The following is a 24,889-nucleotide window of genomic DNA, read 5'->3' on the forward strand; positions in this document are numbered from 1 at the left end:
TCCCACATGCTGTGGAACTAAGCCCGTGCACCACAACTGTTGAGCTTGTGCTCTAGAGCCCAGGGATCCCACCTACTGAGCCCACGTGCCACAGTTATTGAAGTCTACACACCCTAGAGCCTGTGTTCCACAACAAGAGAAGCCACCACAATGAGAAGCCTGTGCACCACAACTAGAGAGTTAGCCTCCATTCTCTGCAACTAGAGAAAAGCCCACACACAGCAATGAAGACCCAATACAACCATAAAGAAATAAATAAACTTCTATTAAAAAAAAAGACTGCAATTTGGACCTCAGATCCCTCAGGGATAAAAGTCTGATCACACTACCAGTTAAGACCCAACAGAATTTGTAGTTAAGAATGGGAGGAATCCAGAATGGATGGTGGACGGACATAATAATGTCAGCTGCAGCGGTGGGGACTTTCGTACACCTTATTAACTTCCTCTTCTCTGCTTCCCCAAGGAAGAAACCTATTAGAATCCAAGGAGAGTTGGTTTCCAACATGTATGAGGACATAGGTCCCAGTGCTTCAAAGGAGGAGACTGCGATATACCATCACAAAGAAAGATGTGTGTCATCCTAGCTGTTGCTGCTGCTGCTGCTAAGTCGCTTCAGTCATGTCCGACTCTGTGTGACCCCATAGACGGCAGCCCACCAGGCTCCCCCGTCCCTGGGATTCTCCAGGCAAGAACACTGGAGTGGGTTGCCATTTCCTTCTCCAATGCAGGAAAGTGAAAAGTGAAAGTGAAGTTGCTCAGTCGTGTCTGACTCTTAGCGACCCCATGGACTGCAGCCCACCAGGCTCCTCCATCCATGGGATTTTCCAGGCAAGAGTCCTGGAGTGGGGTGCCATTGCCTTCTCCAGGGGGATGCTATTTAGGAAGATGATAGTTGTCAGTTCCTTCAGAATCTCTCACAGCTACAGAGCATTACCTTGCCATGAACACAACTCTCCCTGGAGAGTCCACATCCAGTGAATGATCACAGACGGGGAGTTGTGGTTCACCCAACCAAGGTGGCACTCGGTGAGACAACTCTTGACAGGCCACACTTGCTCCAGAGTTCCCCATCAGGGTGGCCAAGGCATTATTGAGCCTGCATTTAGTTCAAACTCCTATTCTCCTTCCCTTCCACAGCTATCAATCCTTTATAAACATCCCAGACACCAAAATTCTGTCCCAGCACCTGCTTATAGACCCTGGGACACATAAACATTAGACACACCTTGTATTAATTTAATACATTCAAATAAACATGATATTCCAAGAATATATACCATGTTCATCTTGTGTTTCCCATACTTCCAACAGTTTCCAGTTTAGTAAGTGTCCTTATATATCAGTGGATTGTTCTCTTCAGGAAATAGCTAACAACAAATAATAACAAAATATGAAAATATAACCAGGGTGCACATGACCACAAGTCACAACTTACTTGCACTGGGGAAGGCTTCGGAACAGAGGTTACCACAGTAGTTCCTACTTGTGCCAATTGTTTAACAGGTGCCACTGCCACTTTCTTGATTAACTGTGAACTAGAATTCTTAGGGAAGGGGGAGATGATAGAGAGTCATCAATATTAGCAATTTAAAATCAATCAGTATTATAGCAAACATCCAAACACTTTACCACAACAAACTTCTTTGTTATAACTTGCTTTATAATCTTATGAACTTTATGCATATTTTCTACTATTAACCTAACTAGTAAATTGTTACTAGGGCTTCCTGATGGCTCAGCAGGTAAAGAGTTGACTTAAGATTCCTAAATATCACAGTATTTCAGCATTAAAATCTTTGAATTTTACTCTTTGATTCTCACAGAAAACATATTCTTTTTTTTCTGTCATTTCCATTGCTGATATCCTTTCAGTCTTTTAAAAAAATATCACTAATTAAATTTTTTTATTGTGATATAATAGAAATATAACATTGCATAAGTTTAAAGTGTGTGATGTGTTGATTTGATACATTTATATAATGCAATATGATTCCCTAACATGAATGGGAATTTATATAATGCAATGATTCTGTAACATTCACTAACATCTACATCTTATCACATAATTATCATTCATTGTTATTGAAGTATAGTTGAGGTACAATATTATATAAGTCTTAGGCTTACAATATATTGATTCCTAACTTTTAAATGTTATACTCCATTAATAACTATTTTTAAATATTGTCTGTTTTCCCTGTGTTGTACAATATATCCATGTAGCTTACTTACTTTATACATGGTAGTTTGTATCTCTTAAATCTTCTACCACTATCCATGCCCCTTCCCTTTAGATTCTTATTTAATATGTGATTATAAACAAAAGTCTGCTAACCTATCTTCTCAACCCATAGCAAACAAGAAAAGGAAGGAGTAGCTATCACTGATACAGAAATAGAGAAAATGACTGGTTAAGCACCTAGAATCAAATTAGGGGAGCACAGAACACAGCGGGTTGGGAAAGACTGGCAAAGATGATATTACCACAGAATACAATGAACCTTTTTATCAGGATGAGCCTGATTCATGAAGACATTACTATACTACATTCTGTATTTTCTGTTTAACCAAAGAAAGATGCCCATAAAAATATATTTTTTTAACTCTGACACACACAGGATAAGCTTTAGATATCTAGAAAGATAATCATGTATGTAAAATAAATCACCTTTTAACAATGCCAAGTTAGGGGGTGGTCCTAAGATGGCGGAGGAATAGGATGGGGAGACCACCTTCTCCCCCACAAATTCATGGAAAGAACATTTGAACGCTGAGTAAATTTCACAAAACAACTTCTGAATGCTGGCAGAAGACATCAGGCACCCAGAAAGGCAGCCCATTGTCTTCGAAAGGAGGTAGGGAAAAAAACATAAAAGATAAAAAGAGAGACAAAAGGGAGGGACGGAGACCCATCCCAGGAAGGCAGTCTTAAAAAAGAGAGAAGTTTCCAAACACCAGGAAACACTCTCACTGGCGAATCTGTGGTGAGCCTTGGAACCTCAGAGGGCAACATAACCGGGAGGAAAAATAAATAAATAATTAAAACACACAGATTATGTGCCTAAGGCAACCCCCAGCGGAGAAGCGGTGCAGAAGCCTGCATCCGCCACTAGCAAGCGGGGGCTGGGCAGGGAGGCGCCCTCTGCATTGCTTAGAGTAAGGAACAGGCCTCAATGGCCCGAGGGCAATCTGAGGGAACTAACTTGAGAGAGAAAACCAGACTGTGGGATAGCTAAACCGTGAAAAGCCCTAATCTAAAACACTGCCAGGCCCGCTCACAGGACTGAGCAGAGCTAGCTGGCTGTGGACAGGCCCATCCCCCGCCGGAGACAGGCAGGCGAGAGAAGCCAGAGCCGGAAGGGGGCAATCGCAGCCCCAGAGAGGCATCATCTACCAAACTACAAGGAGGCTTCGTTGCTAACCAAGACTCCTTGAGATTCTGGAAGGTCGACATCCGTCGGGAGGGTCGCAGCCAGAGATCAGCTCCCCAGAGGAGACACAGGGCACACCTGAAAAGGTGCGCCCACTGTACACCCAGAAAACTGAGCACCTGGGACAGGGGAGGCAGTAAGTCCCAGCTCACCAAGTACCTGGTCACCTGAGCCGCTCGGACCAGGGAAGGGCACAAAACGCAGGGCCAATCAAGTCTGCGCCTTTGTGGCATACCCGAGAACCTGAACCTGAGCAGCTTTGGCCTGGGAAGTGCACTCAACCCAGGACCTGCCTCAGACAGTTCCTGGCAGAGCAACCTAGAGCCTGAGCAGTGTAGAATGGGAAAGCACACACGCCCTGAGTTGGGGCATACCCAGTGTGGCCGAGACACTGGGAGCACTCCCCACAGACACCAGGGATATTTGTCTGCAGTGTTCCTCCCTCCCCACAGCACGACTGAAGAAGTGAGCCTAAAAAAAGAGACACCACTGCCCCCTTGTGTCAGGGTGGAAATTAGATACTGAAGAGGCCAGCAAACAGAAGCTAAAATAAACAGAGGGAACCACTTTGGAAGTGACAGTTGCAATAGATTAAAACCCTGCAGTTAGCATGGACTACCTAGGAATGGGCATATAGATATTGAGAAGTGTAAGCCAGATCAAGGAACTATCTGAATATGAACTGACCCTACACTGTCCACAACAACACCAGAGAAAGTCCTAGATATATTTTTACTATTATCATTTTTTAAATTAAAAAAATTTTTTAATTTTTAAGTCCTCTATTACACCTTTAATTTTAATTTTTATAACCTACTATTACTTTGCAAAAAAAAAAGGACCCTATTTTTAAAGCAAACTTCATATATATATATTTTATAATTTTTGTGACTTTGTTCTTTTCTTTAATATTGTATTTTTCAGAATCTAACCTCTACTCTAGATTTTTAATCTTTGCTTTTTGGTATTTGTTATCAATTTTGTACCTTTAAGAACCCAATCTTCAGTTCCCATTTTTACTTGGGAACGAGATTACTGGCTTGACTGCTCTCTCCCTCTTTGGACTCTCCTTTTTCTCCACCAGGTCGTCTCTATCTCCTCTCTCCCCCTTCTCTTCTCTACCCAACTCTGTGAATCTCTTTGTGTGTTCCAGACGCTGGAGAATACTTAGGGAACTGATTACTGGCTGGATATGTCTCGCTCCTTTTGATTCCCCCTTTTATCCTCCTGGCCACCTCTGTCTCCTTCCTTCCTCTTCTCTTCTCTGTATAACTCCATGAACATCTCTGAGGGATCCAGGCTGTGGAGCGCACATAGGGAAGTGATTACTGGTTAGCTTGCTCTCTCCCCTTTTAATTCCCCCTGTTCTTCTCCTGGTCACTTCTATCTCCCTCCTCCCTATTCTCTTCTCCATGTAACTCTGTGTACCTCTCTGGATGTCCCTTACTGTGGAGAAACTTTACATCATTAACCTTGTATATGGAGAAGTCTTCAGGCTACTGTAAGAATATGACTGAAAACCAGAGGCAGGAGACTTAAGTCCAAATCCTGAGAACACCACGGAACTCCTTACTCCAGGGAACATTAATCGATAAGAGCTCATCAAACGCCTCCATACCTACACTGAAACCAAGCACCACCCAAGGGCCAAGAAGTTCCAGAGAAAGACATACCATGCAAATTCTCCAGCAACACAGGAACACATCACTGAGCTCCAATATACAGGCTGCCCAAAGTTACTCCAAACCCATTGACATCTCATAACTCATTACTGGATACTTCATTGCACTCCAGAGAGAAGAAATCCAGCTCGACCCACCAGAACACCGACACAAGCTTCCCTAACCAGGAAACCTTGACAAGCCACATGTCCAACCCCACCCACAGTGAGGAACCTCCACAATAAAGAGGAACCACAAACTACCAGAATATGGAAAGGCCACCCAAACGCAGCAGTATAAACAAGATGAAGAAAGAGAGAAATACCCAGCAGGTAAAGGAACAGGATAAATGCCCACCAAACCAAACAAAAGAGGAAGAGATAGGGAATCTACCTGATAAAGAATTCCAAATAATGATAGTGAAAATGATCCAAAATCTTGAAAACAAAATGGAGTTACAGATAAATAGGCAGGAGACAAAGATCGAGAAGATGCAAGAAAGGTTTAACAAGGACCTAGAAGAAATAAAAAAGAGTCAATATATAATGAATAATGCAATAAATGAGATCAAAAACACTCTGGAGGGAACCAACAGTAGAATAACGGAGGCAGAAGATAGGATTAGTGACATAGAAGATAGAATGGTAGAAATAAATGAAACAGAGAGAAAAAAAAAAAAAGAATTAAAAGAAATGAGGACAACCTCAGAGACCTCTGGGACAATGCTAAATGCCCCAACATTCGAATCATAGGAGTCCCAGAAGATGAAGACAAAAAGAAAGACCATGAGAAAATACTTGAGGAGATAATAGCTGAAAACTTCCCTAAAATAGGGAAGGAAATAATCACCCAAGTCCAAGAAACCCAGAGAGTCCCAAATAGGATAAACCCAAGGTGAAACACCCCAAGACACATATTAATCAAATTAACAAAGATCAAACACAAAGAACAAATATTAAATGCAGCAAGGGAAAAACAACAAATAAAACACAAGGGGATTCCCATAAGATAACAGCTGATCTTTCAATATAAACTCTTCAGGCCAGGAGGGGATGGCAAGACATACTTAAAGTGATGAAAGAAAATAACCTACAGCCCAGATTACTGTACCCAGCAAGGATCTCATTCAAATATGAAAGAGAAATCAAAAGCTTTACAGGCAAGAAAAAGCTGAGAGAATTCACCACCACCAAACCAGCTCTCCAACAAAGGCTAAAGGACCTTCTCTAGACAGGAAACACAGAAAGGGTGTATAAACTTGAACCCAAAACAATAAAGTAAATGGCAACAGGATCATACTTATCAATAATTACCTTAAATGTAAATGGCTTAAATGCCCCAACCAAAAGACAAAGACTGGCTGAATGGATAAAAAAAACAAGACCCCTATATATGTTGTCTACAAGAGACCTGCCTCAAAACAGGGGACACATACAGACTGAAAGTGAAGGGCTGGAAAAAGATATTCCACGCAAATAGAGACCAAAAGAAAGCAGGGGTAGCAATACTCATATCAGATAAAATAGACTTTAAAACAAAGGCTGTGAAAAGAGACAAAAGAAGGACACTACATAATGATCAAAGGATCAATCCAAGAAGAAGACATAACAATTATAAATATATCTGCACCCAACATAGGAGCACTGCAATATGTAAGACAAATGCTAACAAGTATGAAAGGGGAAATTAACAATAACACAATAATAGTGGAAGACTTTAATACCCCACTCACACCTATGGATAGATCAACTAAACAGAAAATTAAAAAGGAAACACAAACTTTAAATGATACAATAGACCAGTTAGACCTAATTGATATCTATAGGACATTTCACCCCAAAACAATGAATTTCACCTTTTTCTCAAGTGCACATGGAACCTTCTCCAGGATAGATCACATCCTGGGTCATAAATCTAGCCTTGATAAATTCAAAAAATTGAAATCATTCCAAGCATCTTTTCTGACCACAATGCAGTAAGATTAGATGTCAATGACAGGAGACAAAAACTATTAAAAATTCCAACATATGGAGGCTGAACAACACGCTGCTGAATAACCAACAAATTACAGAAGAAATCAAAAAAGAAATCAAAATATGCATAGGAACGAATGAAAATGAAAACACAACAACCCAAAACCTGTGGGATACTGTAAAAGCAGTGCTAAGGTGCCGGGAGCCGGTGAGGCATTCCGCTCGTGACAAAGGTCATGAGGAAGGAGGCTCGGCATACGCAAAGGTGGGATGGAGCCTCAGGAGTCCGCCCGGATATTCTCGAGCATTTTCCCCCAAAAAACCAGAGTCTGCCTACTTTATTGCTTTGTGCTCTCACCTCTGACTTTACTGGGGGCTGTCCCCTACCACCATCTCGCTCTCTCTGTCAAAGAGTTAACTAACAGCTCCAATTAATAAAGTTCCTGGGCAATTAGGAGTGTTTAAATCCAAACCCTTCAGATGGCTCTCTAACTCGCCTGACAAGTTTACCCGGACTCCTACAGCTATGCATACGATTGTTTACAGTCTCCCAGCCTCAAGAGGCATGGGAAGCTTAAGATATTCAAATAGCTTAGAGCCTCTCAGAGAGTTAGAAACTGTCAGAATAAACTAGTAAAGGATTTCATTGATGAGTCAATGCTTGTTGCCAAGTTTTCACATCCCCTGAATTGTATCCTTGAATATGTATTGATTAATAGTTGGTATGTAGAAAAAATAAGTAGTGGCCTTGGTGTTAGTAACTTTAGACCCTTAAGGTAATAAATTCTTTCCTTTGTTGTAAACCCATTACACATCCACCCTATAGGAATGCAATTTTATCTTCGGAAGATGGGGCCAAACCTTAAAATAATTACTCTTAGAGAAAATAAGTCTTTGTTGATAAGTCCTTGTCAAGAGTCATAAAATGTTAATAGGCCTTCTGGCCAGAAGATGATGTAAATCACCTAAACCATTTGTATACGATAAATTTGCAGGAAAGAAACCCTGGTTTTTGATAAGAATCAAAGACTGCTGACTTTGAATCCCCTATTATCCTCTATGTGTAACTTAGGGTATAAAAGCCCCGTTAAAAATAAAGCTACGGGCCTTGCTCACCAACGCTTGGTCTCTCCATGTCATTCTTTCCTTTAACTTCCGGCTGAAGTCTCCATCTGGAGCGTGGATATCCTCTGCGACCACTTATTTGCCTGGGCTTCTAAGACCCACTCGAGAAGGTGTCTAAGGTGGGGCACCTTCCGCTATTCGAGAGGGCGCCTGCGGCCTCCATGGTCAGAGCTAACCTGGTGTCATGGGTTATATTGATTTTCCGCGTAAACCAAGCTACTCAGCCTCTTTTCTCCACTGAATTTTCCTACTGAGCTATCCTCATTCTATTACTCTTTATATCTCTAATTACCATTTGAATAGGTTGCCGAAGCCGTCTCCCCTTTGAATACCCTGGATCAGCCGGGGCTGGTCCCCGGCACTAAGGGGAAGGTTCATAGCAATACGGGCATACCTCAAGAAACAAGAAAAAAGTCAAATAAATAACCTAACTCTACACCTAAAGCAACTAAAAGAGGAAGAAATGAAGAACCCCAGGGTTAGTAGAAGGAAAGAAATCTTAAAAATTAGGGCAGAAATAAATGCAAAAGAAACAAAAGAGACCATAGCAAAAATCAACAAAGTCAAAAGCTGGTTCTTTGAGAAGTTGAAGAAAATTGACAAACCATTAGCTAGACTCATCAAGAAACAAAGGGAGAAAAATCAAATCAACAAAATTAGAAATGAAAATGGAGAGATCACAACAGACAACACAGAAATACAAAGGATCATAAGAGACTACTATCAGCAACTGTATGCCAATACAATGGACAACGTGGAAGAAATGGACAAATTCTTAGAAAAGTACAACTTTCCAAAACTGAACCAGGAAGAAATGGAAAATCTTAACAGACCCATCACAAGCACGGAAATTGAAATTGTAATCAGAAATCTTCCAGCAAACAAAAGCCCAGGTCCAGACGGCTTCACAGCTGAATTCTACCAAAAATTTAGAGAAGAGCTAACACCTATCCTACTCAAACTCTTCCAGAAAATTGCAGAGGAAGGTAAACTTCCATACTCATTCTATGAGGCCACCATCACCCTAATACCAAAACCTGACAAAGATGCCACAAAAAAATAAAACTACAGAACAATATCACTGATGAACATAGATGCAAAAATCCTCAACAAAATTCTAGCAAACAGAATCCAACAACACATTAAAAAGATCATACATCATGACCAAGTGGGCTTTATCCCAGGGTTGCAAGGATTCTTCAATGTCTGCAAATCAATCAATGTAATACACCACATTAACAAATTGAAAAATAAAAGCCATATGATTATCTCAATAGATGCAGAGAAAGCCTTTGACAAAATTCAACATCCATTTATGATAAAAACCCGCCAGAAAGCAGGAATAAAAGGAACATGCCTCAACATAATAAAAGCTATATATGACAAACCCACAGCAAACATTATCCTCAATGGTGAAAAGCCAAAAGCATTCCCCCTAAAGTCAGTAACAAGACAAGGGTGCCCACTCTCACCACTACTACTGAACATAGTTTTGGAAGTTTTGGCCACAGCAATCAGAGCAGAAAAAGAAATAAAAGGAATCCAGATTGGAAAAGAAGAAGTAAAACTCTCACTGTTGGCAGATGACATGATCCTCTATATAGAAAATCCTAAAGACTCCACCAGAAAATTACTAGAGCTAATTAATGAATATAGTAATGTTGCAGGATATAAAATCAACACACAGAAATCCCTTGCATTCCTATACACTAACAATGAGAAAACAGAAAGAGAAATTAAGGAAACAATTCCATTCACCATTGCAACGAAAAGAATAAAATACTTAGGAATATATCTACAAAAGGCCTATATATAGAAAACTACTAGTGAAAGAAATCAAAGAGGACACTAATAGATGGAGAAATATACCATGTTCATGGATCAGAAGAATCAATATAGTGAAAATGAGTATACTACCCAAAGCAATCTATAGATTCAATGCAATCCCTATCAAGCTACCAACAGTATTTTTCACAGAACTAGATCAAATAATTTCACAATTTGTATGGAAATACAAAAAACCTCGAATAGCCAAAGCAATCTTGAGAAAGAAGAATGGAACTGGAGGAATCAACCTGTCTGACTTCAGGCTCTACTACAAAGCCACAGTCATCAAGACAGTATGGTACTGGCACAAAGACAGAACAAAACAGAAAGCCCAGAGATAAATCCACGCACCTATGGTCCACTTATCTTCAACAAAGGAGGCAAGAATATACAATGGAGAAAAGATAATCTCTTTAACAAGTGGTGCTGGGAAAACTGGTCAACCACTTGTAAAAAAATGAAACTAGAACACTTTCTAACACCATTAAATGTAAGGCCAGAAAATATAAAAATCCTAGAGGCAGACAGGCAAAATACACTCTGACATAAATCACAGGAGGATCCTCTATGACCCACCTCCCAGAATACTGGAAATAAAAGCAAAAATAAACAAATGGGACCTAATTAATATTAAAAGCTGCTGCATAACAAAGAAAACTATAAGCAAGGTGAAAAGACAGCCTTCAGAATGGGAAAAAATAATAGCAAATGAAGCAACTGACAAAGGATTAATCTCAAAAACATACAAGCAACTCCTGCAGCTCAATTCCAGAAAAATAAATGACCCAATCAAAAAATGGGCCAAAGAACTAAACAGACATTTCTCTAAAGAAGACATAGAGATGGCTAACAAACACATGAAAAGATGCTCAGCATCACTCATTATTAGAGAAATGCAAATCAAAACCACTGTGAGGTACCATTTCACGCCAGTCAGAATGGCTGCAATCCAAAAGTCTACAAGCAATAAATACTGGAGAGGGTATAGAGAAAAGGGAACCCTCTTACACTGTTGGTGGGAATGCAAACTAGTACAGCCACTATGGAGAACAGTGTGGAGATTCCTTAAAAAACTGGAAATAGAACTGCCATATGACCCAGCAATCCCACTGCTGGGCATACACACCGAGGAAACCAGAATTGAAAGAGACACGTGTACCCCAGTGTTCATCGCAGCACTGTTTATAATAGCCAGGACGTGGACCTAGATGTCCATCAGCAGATTAATGGATAAGAAAGCTGTGGTACACATACACAATGGAGTATTACTCAGCCATTAAAAAGAATACATTTGAATCAGTTCTAATGAGATGGATGAAACTGGAGCCTATTATACAGAGTGAAGTAAGCCAGAAAGAAAAACACCAATACAGTATACTAACGCATATATATGGAATTTAGAAAGATGGTAACGATAAACCTGTATGAGAGACAGCAAAAGAGACACAGATGTATAGAACAGTCTTTTGGACTCTGTGGGAGAGGGCGAGGGTGGGATGGTTTGGGAGAATGGCATTGAAACATGCATATTATCATATGTGAAACAGATCGCCAGTCCAGGTTCGATGCATGATACAGGATGCTCGGGGCTGGTGCACTGGAATGACCCAGAAGGATGGGATCGGGAACACAGGTACACCCGTGGCAGATTCATGTCCATGTATAGCAAAACCAATACAATATTGTAAAGTAAAAAAAAAAAAAAGCCAAGTTAATGAAATATTACAGTAGATTTCTAATTTTTTAAAGATAACTCCTATATGATATAGATAAAAATGAATACTGTAAACTGTAGTGTTAATGTCTTACCACAAATTAAAATTGAAATAGAATGGTTATTTTCTTCCCATTTAGAGATGCAAATAGCCCTTTGAACATTCCCTTGAGGACAACAAAATATGAGTATGAAGATTAAATTTTATCTTGATAAAATTAACATGTTCAAGGAAAGTAGCTTAATTCAAACAGTTGAGCAGAATGATCTTTTATATTATTTTTACTGGCAAATACATACACACTTATATGAAGATAATTGCTAGAAAACTAAGAAGGATGAAAAAAACATTAATGTATACTACCGGCATGGTACAGATTTTGACGGTTTGCGTATTTGCTGGTACAGCTGGCCTTGAAGTTATGTTACTTGTGGTCTCAGTTCTTGTTACAGCTTGCTGAGGAGATACCAACATCAGCTGACCACTGTTACTTTTGATCAAAACGGTTCCTATAGTTAACAGAAAACAAAATGTGAGCTAATAAATGAAGCATAATCTTCACGTTTTTTGTTCTCTCATTTCTTTCAATGCTGTAAAATGCTTTGATTAAGTGAATAGTTAGGAAATACTGAATTCCATGTCTACTAATTACAATATATAATACAGAAAAATGTTGTTACTCAAAGCTATTTAAAATATTAAAAGTCTAAACGTATGGATGAGATATTCCTGAAAAAGGCAAAACACTTTCCTCATGACATCAAACTATTTATAAAGCTACAGTTAAGACAGTATGGTAACAGTACAAGACTATGCAAACTGACCAAGGGAATCATATCAGATCAGATCAGATCAGTTGCTCAGTCGTGTCTGACTCTTTGCGACCCCATGAATCACAGCACACCAGGCCTCCCTGTCCATCACCAACTCCCGGAGTTCACTCAGACTCACATCCATCGAGTCAGTGATGCCATCCAGCCTTATCATCCTCTGTCGTTCCCTTCTCCTCTTGCCCCCAATCCCTCTCAGCATCAGAGTCTTTTCCAATGAGTCAACTCTTCGCATGAGGTGGCCAAAGTACTGGAGTTTCAGCTTTAGCATCATTCCTTCCAAAGAAATCCCAGGGCTAATCTCCTTTAGAATGGACTGGTTGGATCTCCTTGTAGTCAAAGGGACTCTCAAGAGTTTTCTCCAACACCACAGTTCAAAAGCATCAATTCTTTGGCGCTCAGTTTTCTTCACAGTCCAACTCTCACATCCATACATGACCACTGGAAAAACCATAGCCTTGACTAGACGGACCTTTGTTGGCAAATTAATGTCTCTGCTTTTGAATATGCTATCTAGGTTGGTCATAACTTTCCTCCAAGGAGTAAGCGTCCTTCAATTTCATGGCTGCAATCACCATCTGGAGTGATTTTGGAGCCCAACAAAATAAAGTTTGCCACTGTTTCCACTGTTTTCCATCTATTTCCCATGAAGTGATGGGACCAGATGCCATGATCTTAGTTTTCTGAATGTTGAGCTTTAAGTAAACTTTTTCACTCTCCTCTTTCACTTTCATCAAGAGGCTTTTGAGTTCCTCTTCACTTTCTGCCATAAGGGTGGTGTCATCTGCATATCTGAGGTTATTGATATTTCTCCTGGCAATCTTGATTCCAGCTTGTGCTTCTTCCAGTCCAGCGTTTCTCATGATGTACTCTGCATATAAGTTAAATAAGCAGGGTGACAATATACAATACTCCTTTTCCTATTTGGAACCAGTCTGTTGTTCCATGTCCAGTTCTAACTGTTGTTTCCTGACCTGCATACAGATTTCTCAAGAGGCAGATCAGGTAGTCTGGTATTCCCATCTCTTTCAGAATTTTCCACAGTTTATTGTGATCCACACAGTCAAAGGCTTTGGCATAGTCAATAAAGCAGAAATAGATGTTTTTCTGGAACTCTCTTGCTTTTTCCATGATCCAGCAGATGTTGGCAACTTGATCTCTGGTTCCTCTGCCTTTTCTAAAACCAGCTTGAACATGTTGAAGTTCATGGTTCACGTATTGCTCAAGCCTGGCTTGGAGAATTTTAAGCATTACTTTACTAGCGTGTGAGATGAGTGCAATTGTGCTGTAGTTTGAGCATTCTTTGGCATTGCCTTTCTTTGGGATTGGAATGAAAACTGACCTTTTCCAGTCCTGTGGCCACTGCTGAGTTTTCCAAATTTGCTGGCATATTGAGTGCAGCACTTTCACAGCATCATCTTTCAGGATTTGGAATAGCTCAACTGGAATTCTATCACTTCCACTAGCTTTGTTCGTAGTGATGCTTTCTAAGGCCCACTTGACTTCACATTCCAGGATGTCTGGCTCTAGGTCAGTGATCACACCATCGTGATTATCTGGGTCGTGAAGATCTTTTTTGTACAATTCTTCTGTGTATTCTTGCCATCTCTTCTTAATATCTTCTGCTTCTGTTAGGTCCCTATCATTTCTGTCCTTTATCGAGCCCATCTTTGCATGAAATGTTCCTTTGGTATCTCTGATTTTCTTGAAGAGATCCCTAGTCTTTTCCATTCTGTTGTTTTCTTCTATTTCTTTGCATTGATCGCTGAAGAAGGCTTTCTTATCTTTTCTTGCTATTCTTTGGAACTCTGCATTCAGATGTTTATATCTTTCCTTTTCTCCTTTGCTTTTGACCAATGGAATAGAAAATCCCAAATAGCCTCCAGATATGTCATATGAAATTCTTCTAAGAGTACTGCAGATCAGTGAGAAAAAGAGCTACTATATAATTAGTTACTTAAATGGAAAAGATGAAATGTTCCACACCATGCACAAAAACCCAAGGACATTAAGGATACAAGAATAAAAACTTTTAACCTCTTAAACAATGTAGAAAACTGTCATTCTGAACTTGGAACAGGGAAGGATTTCTTAACTAAATAAACTTGATACATACCACTATATTTTTAAAACTTTTGCTTAGCCAAAGATACCATGAGGTAAAAAGACAAAGCACAAAATAGGAAAGAAAAATTTAGTTCACATATATTCGAAGAGTGAACATCCAAAATGCACAAAAGAAACACAGATACCAATGACAGGGAAAGGTAAATTAAGACCACAGTGAGATATCACTTTATGTCTACCTAGGCAGACAAAAATTAAGAAGTCCATTGACAATATTAAGTGTTACAGAGATGTGTAGCAACAAAAACTCTTAAAATCTTAAAGCTGGTAGTATAGTTTGGTACAACTGCTTCATTTAACTCTACACGACTGTGCCAAACTGGTTCCCATTTGCATACCCTCTAACCCAGTATTTCTATTGTAAGAAATTCTTATCTACGTAAGTAGTAGGCACAAGCAAGAACAGTCATAGCTGGAGTTCCATTCCTGGACACGAAGAGCTCCATAAAGCCATTCCCCAGCAAAACAAGCATAACTGGTAAAAATTATTTTTAAAAACAACTATTTAAAGTCTTCAGAAATTGCCCAAAGGCATACAGAAAATGACTAGACAATTTATTAAAAAGAATCTACTAAAACTCAGTAAGAACAACAAGAATCTGTGGCATCTGAACCATGACCCACCCCTCTGCCTTCTCAGTTCAGGCAATGTGGCCAACGGAGGGTGTCCCTCTCTCCCAAGCTTCCAGTTGAGGGCTATGCTACTTTTCAGGGACAGCATCTTGCATCTCTGCCACCTCAAGCTGAATACAGAAGAAAATAAACTGGAGACAAGTGCATCCAAGGGTTTCCAGGCTTCTTGTTTTACTCATCCCTACTCATAAAGGGAAGACTCGACTGAGAATACTTGGGCCGCCATCACCCTCACCCCAGCTCTTTCATGGGGTGGGAGTTCCATGATGGAAGAGATAAGCAGAGCAGACTAGAGGTCACCACCCAAGCCCAGTTCTCCACTTCTAAAGCAGAGACATCACTCAGAAAGAAGCATGCCACTGTCCTGAGTACCTGCTCCAAACATCTCCCAAGAGAAACTGACTTTATTTCAGAGTGTGGGAAAGGTCAAACTAAGGGCATTCTCAAATACAATGAACAATTAAAAGAAAGGGTTCTGATATCTTCCTAAAAGATACAAGCTATGCTAAGTCACAGGTCTACCTCTGGTCTACCACAGAGAACAAGATAAAGAAACAACTAAGAAGGGTCCTACTGGGGTCAGAACCTCAATGACCTCAGAAACTACTTCCCGTAGATGAGTCCATATTTAACTGAATTGGACTGTGAAGCTAGTTAGGCCTCATGGTGCTGTTGAAAACAAGAAGGTACTGGCAGTGAGTGGAGTCTAGGCATGATACCAGCAGAGGCAGAAAGCTTAACAGAGCTATCAGAGAAAGAAATAATCGAAAAGAGCCCTGCTGAAACCTCTGTTATCCCAGGGAGGCTGTGCTTATGCCAAAAGCTGTATCCTCTGAGGGAAACAGATTTCATTAAAATAGTTCAGCCAGACACTTAAAAAACAAACAACAATAATCCACTCAAGGGAGTAAAAAGTCACTCTGTTAACTTCTAAAAAATATTCATTTATTCGCCTGTGCTGAGTCTTAGTTGCGGCATGTGGAATCTAGTTCCCTGATCAGGGATTGAACTTGGGCCCCCTGCATTGGAAGCATGGAGCTTTAGCCACTGAAAGTGTCAATATATTAGTTTTAATTTAAAAATTATAGGACATGCAAAGAAAAAAGAATGACACATGGAGAAAGGCAGGCAACAGAAACCACCTGAGTGAAATCAGATGTTAGATTTAACAAAGACTTCAAAGTAACTGTTATAAATATGTCAAAAGACCAAGGGAAATCATGCTTAGAGAAGTAAAGGAAGATATGATGATGATGATTCTGTCATTAAGTAGAGAATACCATTAGAGAAACAGATATTACAAAAAAAAAGAAATTCTGTAATTATAAGGTACAAAAACTCAAATAAAAATTTCACTAGAGAGGATCAAGAGCAAACTTGAATGAGCAGAAAGATAAGTCAGTGAACTTGAAGACGGTTCAATAGAGATTACACAATCCAAAGAATGAAGAGAAAAAAGAATGAAGAAAAATGAACAGAGCTTCACAGAAACCTGGCACAGTGACAGGCACATCAACACAGGCCTAATGTGAATACCAGAAGGAGAGGAGGGACAGAAACGGGGAGGGAGGGAGAGAAAGGAGCCGAAAAATATCCAAAGAGATAATGGCTAAAAACTTCCCAAATTTGGTGAAAAATAATCTAAACATCAAAGTAGCTCAACAAACTCTTAAGTTTTGAATTGGTCAAATGGTTCATTTGAGTTTTCATAAGATGGAAAAACCTGAACAAACTTTTTGGTCAACCCAATAAGATAAATGCAAAGACACATCATGATAAAAATGTACAAAGATAAAACCTTGAGAACAATAAGAGAAAAATATACGAGAGAACTGCGTTAACAGGATTAACAGCTAACTTCTCATCAGAAACAATGGAGGCCAGACATCAGGAGTATGACATATTCCACTTGCTGGGGAAAAAGAAAAACAAAAATAATTATCCACCAACAATCAGATATTCACTGAAAACATCTTTCAAAAAAGGAGACAAAATAAAGACATCCTGGATTGGAACTGACATATACACACTATTATACATAAAATAGATAACTAATGAGGACCTACTGTATAGCACAAGGAACTCTACTCAATACTTTGTAATGGCCTATATGGGAAACAATCTAGAAAAGGGTGGACATATGTGTAGGTATAACAGATTTACTCTGCTGTACACCTGAAACTTACACAACATTGCAAATCAACTATACCCCAATAAAAAGTTAAAAAAAAAAAAAAAAAAAGACATCCTCAGATAAAAACATAGAGGACTGGGTGCTAGCATCAGACAGAAAACACTAAATTAAGTTCTTCAGACTGAAAACAGACTACAGAAAGTAAATCCCTGTATTTTAAGAGAAGGATAATTTAAAGTAATAGTTTTATAACCTTCTATCTAAAGACACTGAGAAAAAACTAAACAAAAATGACAGCAAGCAGACAAAAGAAAATTAATAAAGATTAGAGCAGGGTCAGGAGAATCAAGAATAGAGAAACAACTGAGAAAAAAAAAAACCAAAAGTTGGTTCTTTGAATAGATCAAAAAACTGACACATCTTGACCTAGACTAACCAAGAAAAAAAGTAGAAAAGGCTCAAATTGCTAAAATTAGGAATGAAAGAAGGGATATTACCACTAATCTTATGGAAAGAAGGATTCTAGTTGAATGCTATGACCAATTATAAACCAATAAATTAGATAAATTATATGAAATGGACAAATTCCTAGAAACATAATAAACTACTAAAACTAACTTAAGAAAATGGACAACCTGAATAGACCTCTAACAAACAGACTGAATGAATAATCTAAAATAGTATCCACAAGATAAGCTCAGTTCCCCATGGCTTCACTGATGAATTCTATCAAATATCTGCTGCTGCTAGGTCGCTTCAGTCGTGTTGGACTCTGTGCGACCCCATAGACGGCAGCCCACCAGGCTCCCCCTGTCCCTGTCCCCGTCTCCAGGCAAAACACTGGAGTGGGTTGCCATTTCCTTCTCCAATGTGTGAAAGTGAAAAGTGAAAGTGAAGTCGCTCAGTTGTGTCTGACTCTTAGCGACCCCATGGACTGCAGCCTACCAGGCTCCTCCATCCATGGGATTTTCCAGGCAAGAGTACTGGAGTGGGTTGCCATTTCCTTCTCCATATCAGGGCTTCCCTGGTGGCTCAGAGGTTAAAACGTCTGCCTGCAATGCGGGAGACCTGATTTGATCCCTGGGTTGGGAAGATCCCCTGGAGAAGGAAATGGCAACCCACTCCAGTGTTCTTGCCTGGAGAATCCCACAGATGGAGGAGCCTGGTGGGCTATAGTCCACGGGGTTGCAAATAGTCGGACACCACTGAGCAACTTCACTCACTCACTCACTCTCCATATCAAATATCTAAGGGAAAAAAATGCTAGGTCTTCATAAATTATTCTAAAAAACAGAATAGAAAACATGTGTCAATTCATTCTGTAAGGTCTGTTTTACCCTCACATTAAAACCAAAATATCCTATGTATACCAATGCAAAAATTCTCAACAAAGTACTAGCAAATTAAATTCAGCAACATATAAAAAGTGTTATACCCTTGATCAAGTGATACTTATCTCAATATGCAAGGTTGGTTTAAAACTCATAGCTAGCATCATACTTAACAGCGAAAGACTAAACTCTTTTACCCTAAGATCAGGATTCCTGAGATGAGGAACATGACAAGGATGCCTACAATCACTACCACTTAACATTATACTGAAAGTTCTAACCAGGGCAATGATACAGGAAAATAAAAGGCATCCAAAAGAGACAGTAAAACCATCTATTCACATATATCATGATCTTGTATATAAAAATCCAAACACCTATGAAAAAAAACTATTAAAACTAATAAATGAGTTCAGCTAGGAAGCAGGATACAAGATCAATAAAGAAGAATCAACTGTATTTCTATACATTTCCAATGAGTAATTGTAAACAGAATTAAGAAAAAATTCCACCTACAATAAGATAAAAAATAATACACTTTAGGAATAAATTTAACCAAATAAGTACAAAAGCAATATCTGGAAACTATAAAATGTCATTTAAAGAAATTAAAGATCTAAAATAAATGGGAAGACATCTCATGTTTGTGGACTGAGAGACATACCTACTTTGCAAGATTGTTAAAGAGATCAAATGAGACAATACTTCTGAGCAAATTCATGAATTTTAAAGTTGTCAGTAGTAGTTGTTATTAATGCTGTAAGGGTAAATGTGAGTCAAAGTGACTTCACAGCCCTTGAAATCCAAACTATGGCTGGTACATATGGTGAGCACTGAAGGTGAAAGTTGCTCAGTTGTGTCAGATTCTTTGCAACCCAATGAACTATACAGTCCATGGAATTCTCCAGGCCAGAATACTGGAGTGGGTAGCCATTCCCTTCTCCAGGGGATCTTCCCAACCCAGGGATCGAACCCAGTTCTCCCACAGCACGGGCAGATTCTTTACCAGATGAGTTACCGGGGCATTGGTGACCACTGAAGACAACTGCCAACACTTTCCATGGTGTCCCGGAGTACTGGGACAACCTTGGGAGCAGATGATCATGTAATATCCCTCTGATAAAGCTGGGTGAAAACAAGAACCTCAAGTTTATTCAGGTACTGATTCAGAATTCGAGAAAGATGCAAAACCCACACCATGTCTCAGCATGAAGGAGTTGATAAAAAAGGATGTGATCCATTTCACCAGCAACTTTTACAAACTTCTGTACAGTAAGACTATGGAAGCAGAATTTATGAAGCACAGTTCATAAAAGAACTGTGACATAAAAGAAGCAATCAAGTCCTTCCTCATCACTCTCAAATACATGATAGAAGAGGCACAGGATACCAAAAATACAAAGAGCCACAGTCTGGTCTGAATCCCACAAATTCATAAAAGAGAAAAGACTGAAGAGATTAGCAAAAATATTCCACAGAATAATCTTCAGGGCTTTGCTACAGTTTCTTTCATTTCCTCACAATGCCCCTCTTTTTGTTTCCAGCTCCTGCTCCCAAGAAAAACCTGTGGTACATATGTACATTTTTAAAAAATAGTTCAGTTTACAGAGGAAATTTTGAAGTAAAGAGAAAGCAAACACAAAGAATTCATTACCTTGGAAAAATCAGAGCTGACTCCTAGGTAATTTAAGTATCTTTGAGTAATCCTCTGCTAATCCTTGGCCTATAAAAGAACTAGTACAAGACTGATAAACTCTTTAAAACATTACTTTAATCAGTGTCCAAGTGTTATTTTAATCAGTGTTTCTATGTCATACCTCAGGTTATCAGTTATCTTATTGTGCACCCAAGAGAGTGCAAACTGAGTATGCTCTTCTGCTACACTTGAGCAGAAATTCCAAAAGCTGCTCCTCAAAGTACCATCCTACCTCCTAAGTAACTCCTAAAGACAATTTATCGCCTCTCTTTTGTGGATGTTTCTCCCACAGCATGGGCTTCCCTGGGGGCTCAGCAGGTCAAGAATCCGCCTGCAATGCGGGAGACCTGGGTTCGATCCCTGGGTTGGGAAGATCCCCTGGAGGATGGCATGGCCACCCACTCCAGTATTCTTGTCTGGAGACTCCCATGAACAGAGGAGCCTGGTGGGCTGCAGTCCATGGGTTCGCTAAGAGCCGGACACGACTGAGTGACTAAGCACAGTACAGCACTCCCACGGCAAAACAAGTGTTAGCGTATTGCATACTTAAGCTGTGGTCCTGGCTTGCTGCTCTTTCGCTCTAGCAAGTTTCAGTTTTGGTTTCTCTGTGTAATAAAAAGATTAGGCTCTAAAATTCTATAAATCACCTTTTAACATTGCTACTCAGGAGGCATATTATACATGCACATCAAGTGGTAAGCACAGTGCTGTGGAAAGAGTCAAACAAAGCTGGATTCAATTTCCCTCTGATATCTAGGAGTTGTCTGGCACTGGACGAATTATTTACCCTTAGAGAACTTTTTCCTTATTTGCTATCTATTTTGACCAACAAACAAAATAATTTAAATGTATAAAAAGAGGCCAGTGATATAATATTGTATGTCAACTTTACCTCAATTTTCATAGCACAGTATGTTCTCAGTAAGTGATCGGGTCACTCTCACCAGCAAGTTCCCACTTTTGAAAGTTCCTCTCAATACTTTTTGATCATTTCTAAACAAACTTCGGTGACTAGATAGGAATTTCGTTTTTAACATATCAGGAGTACTTCATCTAAACAAATTCATAACTACTTTATAAGAGGGTATGTAGGGTGACAATTTAGAACCAGCAGAAAATATATTCAGTGGAACTGCTTGATTGAAATGTACAGGAGCTGCCAGGACATCCTGGCACAGCAGAAAACCACATCAACGAGTCCGTGAGTCCCAGCATTCAGAAGGCCAGTACTGTCTTCCAGAGATGACTCCTAAGCCACAGAGGTTGGCTTATTTTCTTTTAAACCTCCAAGCGGACACAGTCCTAGGAACCAGTACAGATGAGGTGGATCGTACAGCCATAGAGTATGTGACTGGAAACCTAACTTACTGTGTGATACTGAGCAAAGTATTAGTGTATATTTTAGTATTCCTCTTGTAAGATTTTGTTTATTTTACCAATTTAGGGGAGACCTCAAAACTATATATGAGTAGCAATGTTGACTAAGAGCACTTTGTGAGCACACTTGGGTTTGCTTTTTGTTGGAATTTGTAGACAGTGGGAAACTGACATCAGGTCTTTTGAGAAAGATAATTTTTCCAACAGCACAGTAACTCTGTATAGAAGTTAAGAAAGAAAAAAAGCAAGCCCTGCAGGGACTGGTTAGTAGGAAGCAATGTCCTACAAAAGACTATAGTCTCTGTCCACCTAGCTCCTGTGTTCTGTACAGGGTTAATTAATGATGATTCTCTTAATAGATGATGTCCTTCCAGAACATTAAAAAAAAAAAAAAAAAAAGTATCCAGTGGAGCACACAGTCTTAAGTATAAGTACCTCCTGTACCATACAGAACTAAAACACAAGTTCATCATAAGTTAAGAACTAATCTTTCCACAATGTTCCTGACGGAAACAGAACATTAGTTACAAAAGAGGCCTCCTCATTCTGCTAAGGGGAAACTGACATCATGTGAACCAAAAGGTTTCCATTTCTTTACCACCTTTGCTGGTCAGAGCTCCCACTGCTGCTAAGCAAAACACATAGAATACAATAAAATTACTAGCAGAATTTTTTTCCAAAGAGAAAATGTGCCTTTTCCTCCCACAGAAATTCCAAGTGACTTTCACTGGAGGCAAGAAAACAAGATAAAATACTTACACACCTTCCAGCATATTTACAATATGTAAGTCATCACAAAGCAAAAACTTTGCCTCAGTCAAGAAAAACAGCCCTACAGAGCAAACTTTAGTATAAAAAGTAGTCACAGGCTCATTAACTGCAGAAATTCACACATTGCTTCACAAATAACCTTCTGGCTCTGACCTGTCAACTCTGGCAGGTTACAATCATCACACCTCTTTCTAGTAAACTTATTTAGGCTTGCTTCAGCTTAAAATTCTCTTTCGGTCTTAACACATAAGAACCTTTTAAAAACACTTTTTTTTAAACACAGTAATCTAAGTATGTGGATATAAAAACTGGTCTTTTCTCCATACGAAATAAAACTTGAGCGAATCTCTATCTTCCCGAATCTAAGAGCCAGTGCCTCAAAGGCCCTCTCGAACATGCTGCTCCAGCTTTTACTGTGGCCCCTTAGGTGAAAAATGCTTTCCTTAAATATGAAAAGAAAAACTATGCAGTAAGGACTCAAAGAGGTTATCTCCACTGTCAAGACAAATCACTGCCCCGCAAAGTCGAGACGTTGAAAGGTTCTCTGGGTTGAGTGTTCTGGAACTCCCAGAGACAAGGCGCGATCGGCTGCGACGTTTCCCCTGTCACAGCCGGCTGGCCCGCTAAAGCTATCAAGGTGAGCCACGTACCTGGAGGAAGCTGCAGATTAGCAGGCAATTGGATTGTGGTGGTGTTGGGGGCTTTCACGGCGACTATCTGAGGAGATGGTAGACGAGGGCCGTTGCTGAGTTTAGGAAGGGCACTGACAGGGGCCACTTTGGTCACCAGGGTCCCCACGGGGGACCGCAGCGGCTGGGACGCCGAGGACTCTACGCAGACACTGACAGGAGCCTTAGTCACGGCGCCCAAGGCCACCGGAGTGCTCTCCACCCGGACGGGCAGAGCCGCGGCGGGTGTCATGGTCACTGTCCCGGAGGCGCCCACACCGGCTGGGGGAGCGGCGCCGGCCGGCTCCGTGAGGCCCGCGGGCATCCCCCTAGGTGGATCAGCGGCAGCCGCGGCGCTGCCGTTCCGGGAGCAGAGGCGAGAGGAGGCTTGACAAGCGGCCGCCGACTCCGGTGCAGTTCCAGCTCCACAGCATCGCTAGGGAGAGGCGCCGGGGCCGCGACACAGGAGTCAGTGACCGACGCCGCGCTGGACAGCGGGACCCCGGCGTCCCGGACCTTCCTCCCGTCCGCGCGGCCCCGCCGGCTGCCACACCTGCTCGGCCGCTCGCCGCTTCCTCGGCGGCGCTCACACGTGCGCCGGCTCAACCCGGCGCCTCAGCCCCGGGACCAGAGGCAGCGGAGTCCGGCTGCGCGGCTCCCGGAAGGGCGTCACGTCGGCTCCCACCTCCCACCGAAACTCGGCACGGCGAATCCCCCGCCAGAAATTTCAAACCTACGAACCCAGACCGCCCCGAAGCCCCCTACGCGCGCTCCGCACGGCCCCGCCGCGCGGCCACGCCAGCCATGTTTATATAGCCACGCGGAGACCTCGCGCACGCGCATAGGGCGCCGCCACCGCCCCGGGCTTCCCCCGGAATCCGGCCGCGTGATTGGCCGCAGACTGGAATCGCGCTCGTGACGTCACTAGGGACGGCTCCGGAGGGCGTTAGACTCTTCCCCGGAATCCGGAGGAAGGTGGGGCCAGTTGCCAAAAATCCACCACGTGGGAAGGGCCGACCGCACTTGGAAAACTGCGGTATCCGCGTTCTGCTTTCTCCTTGCAGTCTCCAGTTGCGTGTTCCTTGAGGAGCCAAGACTGTGTTTCCCACAAGCTTCTACTTTTTAAGGAAACGATGTGGAGGACCGATTTCGGAGAGCAGTAACAGTAAGAACTCAGTCACGCTTCCTCAGTGTTTTTCTGCGGGTTTAGCTCCAGAAGCATCGCTAGAATGAGCTTTACGTTTGACACTTCGGGGGAAAAAAAAAACCTTAATGTCCTTTTTTTTTTTTTTAATGTTTAAGCGTGGCGTATAATTTTATAGTTGGTAAAATGTGTTTATTTTCGTATAATTAGAGTTGAACTGATCCAAGAAAAAAATATTTTTCTTCTCGGAGCTGCTCTACCTGACTCTTTATCACCTCTGCTGCTGCTAAGTCGCTTCAGTCGTGTCCAACTCTTTGCGACCCCATAGACACCAGCCCACCAGGCTTCCCCGTCCCTGGGATTCTCCAGGCAAGAACACTGGAGTAGGTTGCCATTTCCTTCTCCAATGCAGGAAAGTGAAAAATGAAAGTGAAGTCGCTCAGT

At 40.9% G+C, this 24,889-nt stretch overlaps 1 protein-coding gene across 3 annotated transcripts in view; it reads right to left on the bottom strand.

Moving 5' to 3' along the window:
- Positions 1-24,123, bottom strand: part of TAF4B (TATA-box binding protein associated factor 4b) — a 107,377-nt gene extending 83,254 nt beyond the window's left edge. Inside the window, exons 1-3 of one of the 3 annotated variants that reach the window (XM_070778791.1) lie at positions 23,284-24,123; positions 12,098-12,243; positions 1,438-1,545 (exon numbers count right to left, since the gene is read on the bottom strand). In XM_070778791.1, coding sequence (XP_070634892.1) covers positions 1,438-1,545; positions 12,098-12,243; positions 23,284-23,626 — 597 coding nt within the window. In that variant the 5' untranslated portion in view covers positions 23,627-24,123. The other 2 variants (XM_019986962.2, XM_070778792.1) reach the window with 2 other exon arrangements.
- Between the last annotated feature and the right edge of the window lie 766 nt (positions 24,124-24,889).

The sequence above is a fragment of the Bos indicus genome, chromosome 24 (assembly GCF_029378745.1).
Source record: "Bos indicus isolate NIAB-ARS_2022 breed Sahiwal x Tharparkar chromosome 24, NIAB-ARS_B.indTharparkar_mat_pri_1.0, whole genome shotgun sequence".
Taxonomy (NCBI): Eukaryota; Metazoa; Chordata; class Mammalia; order Artiodactyla; family Bovidae; genus Bos; species Bos indicus.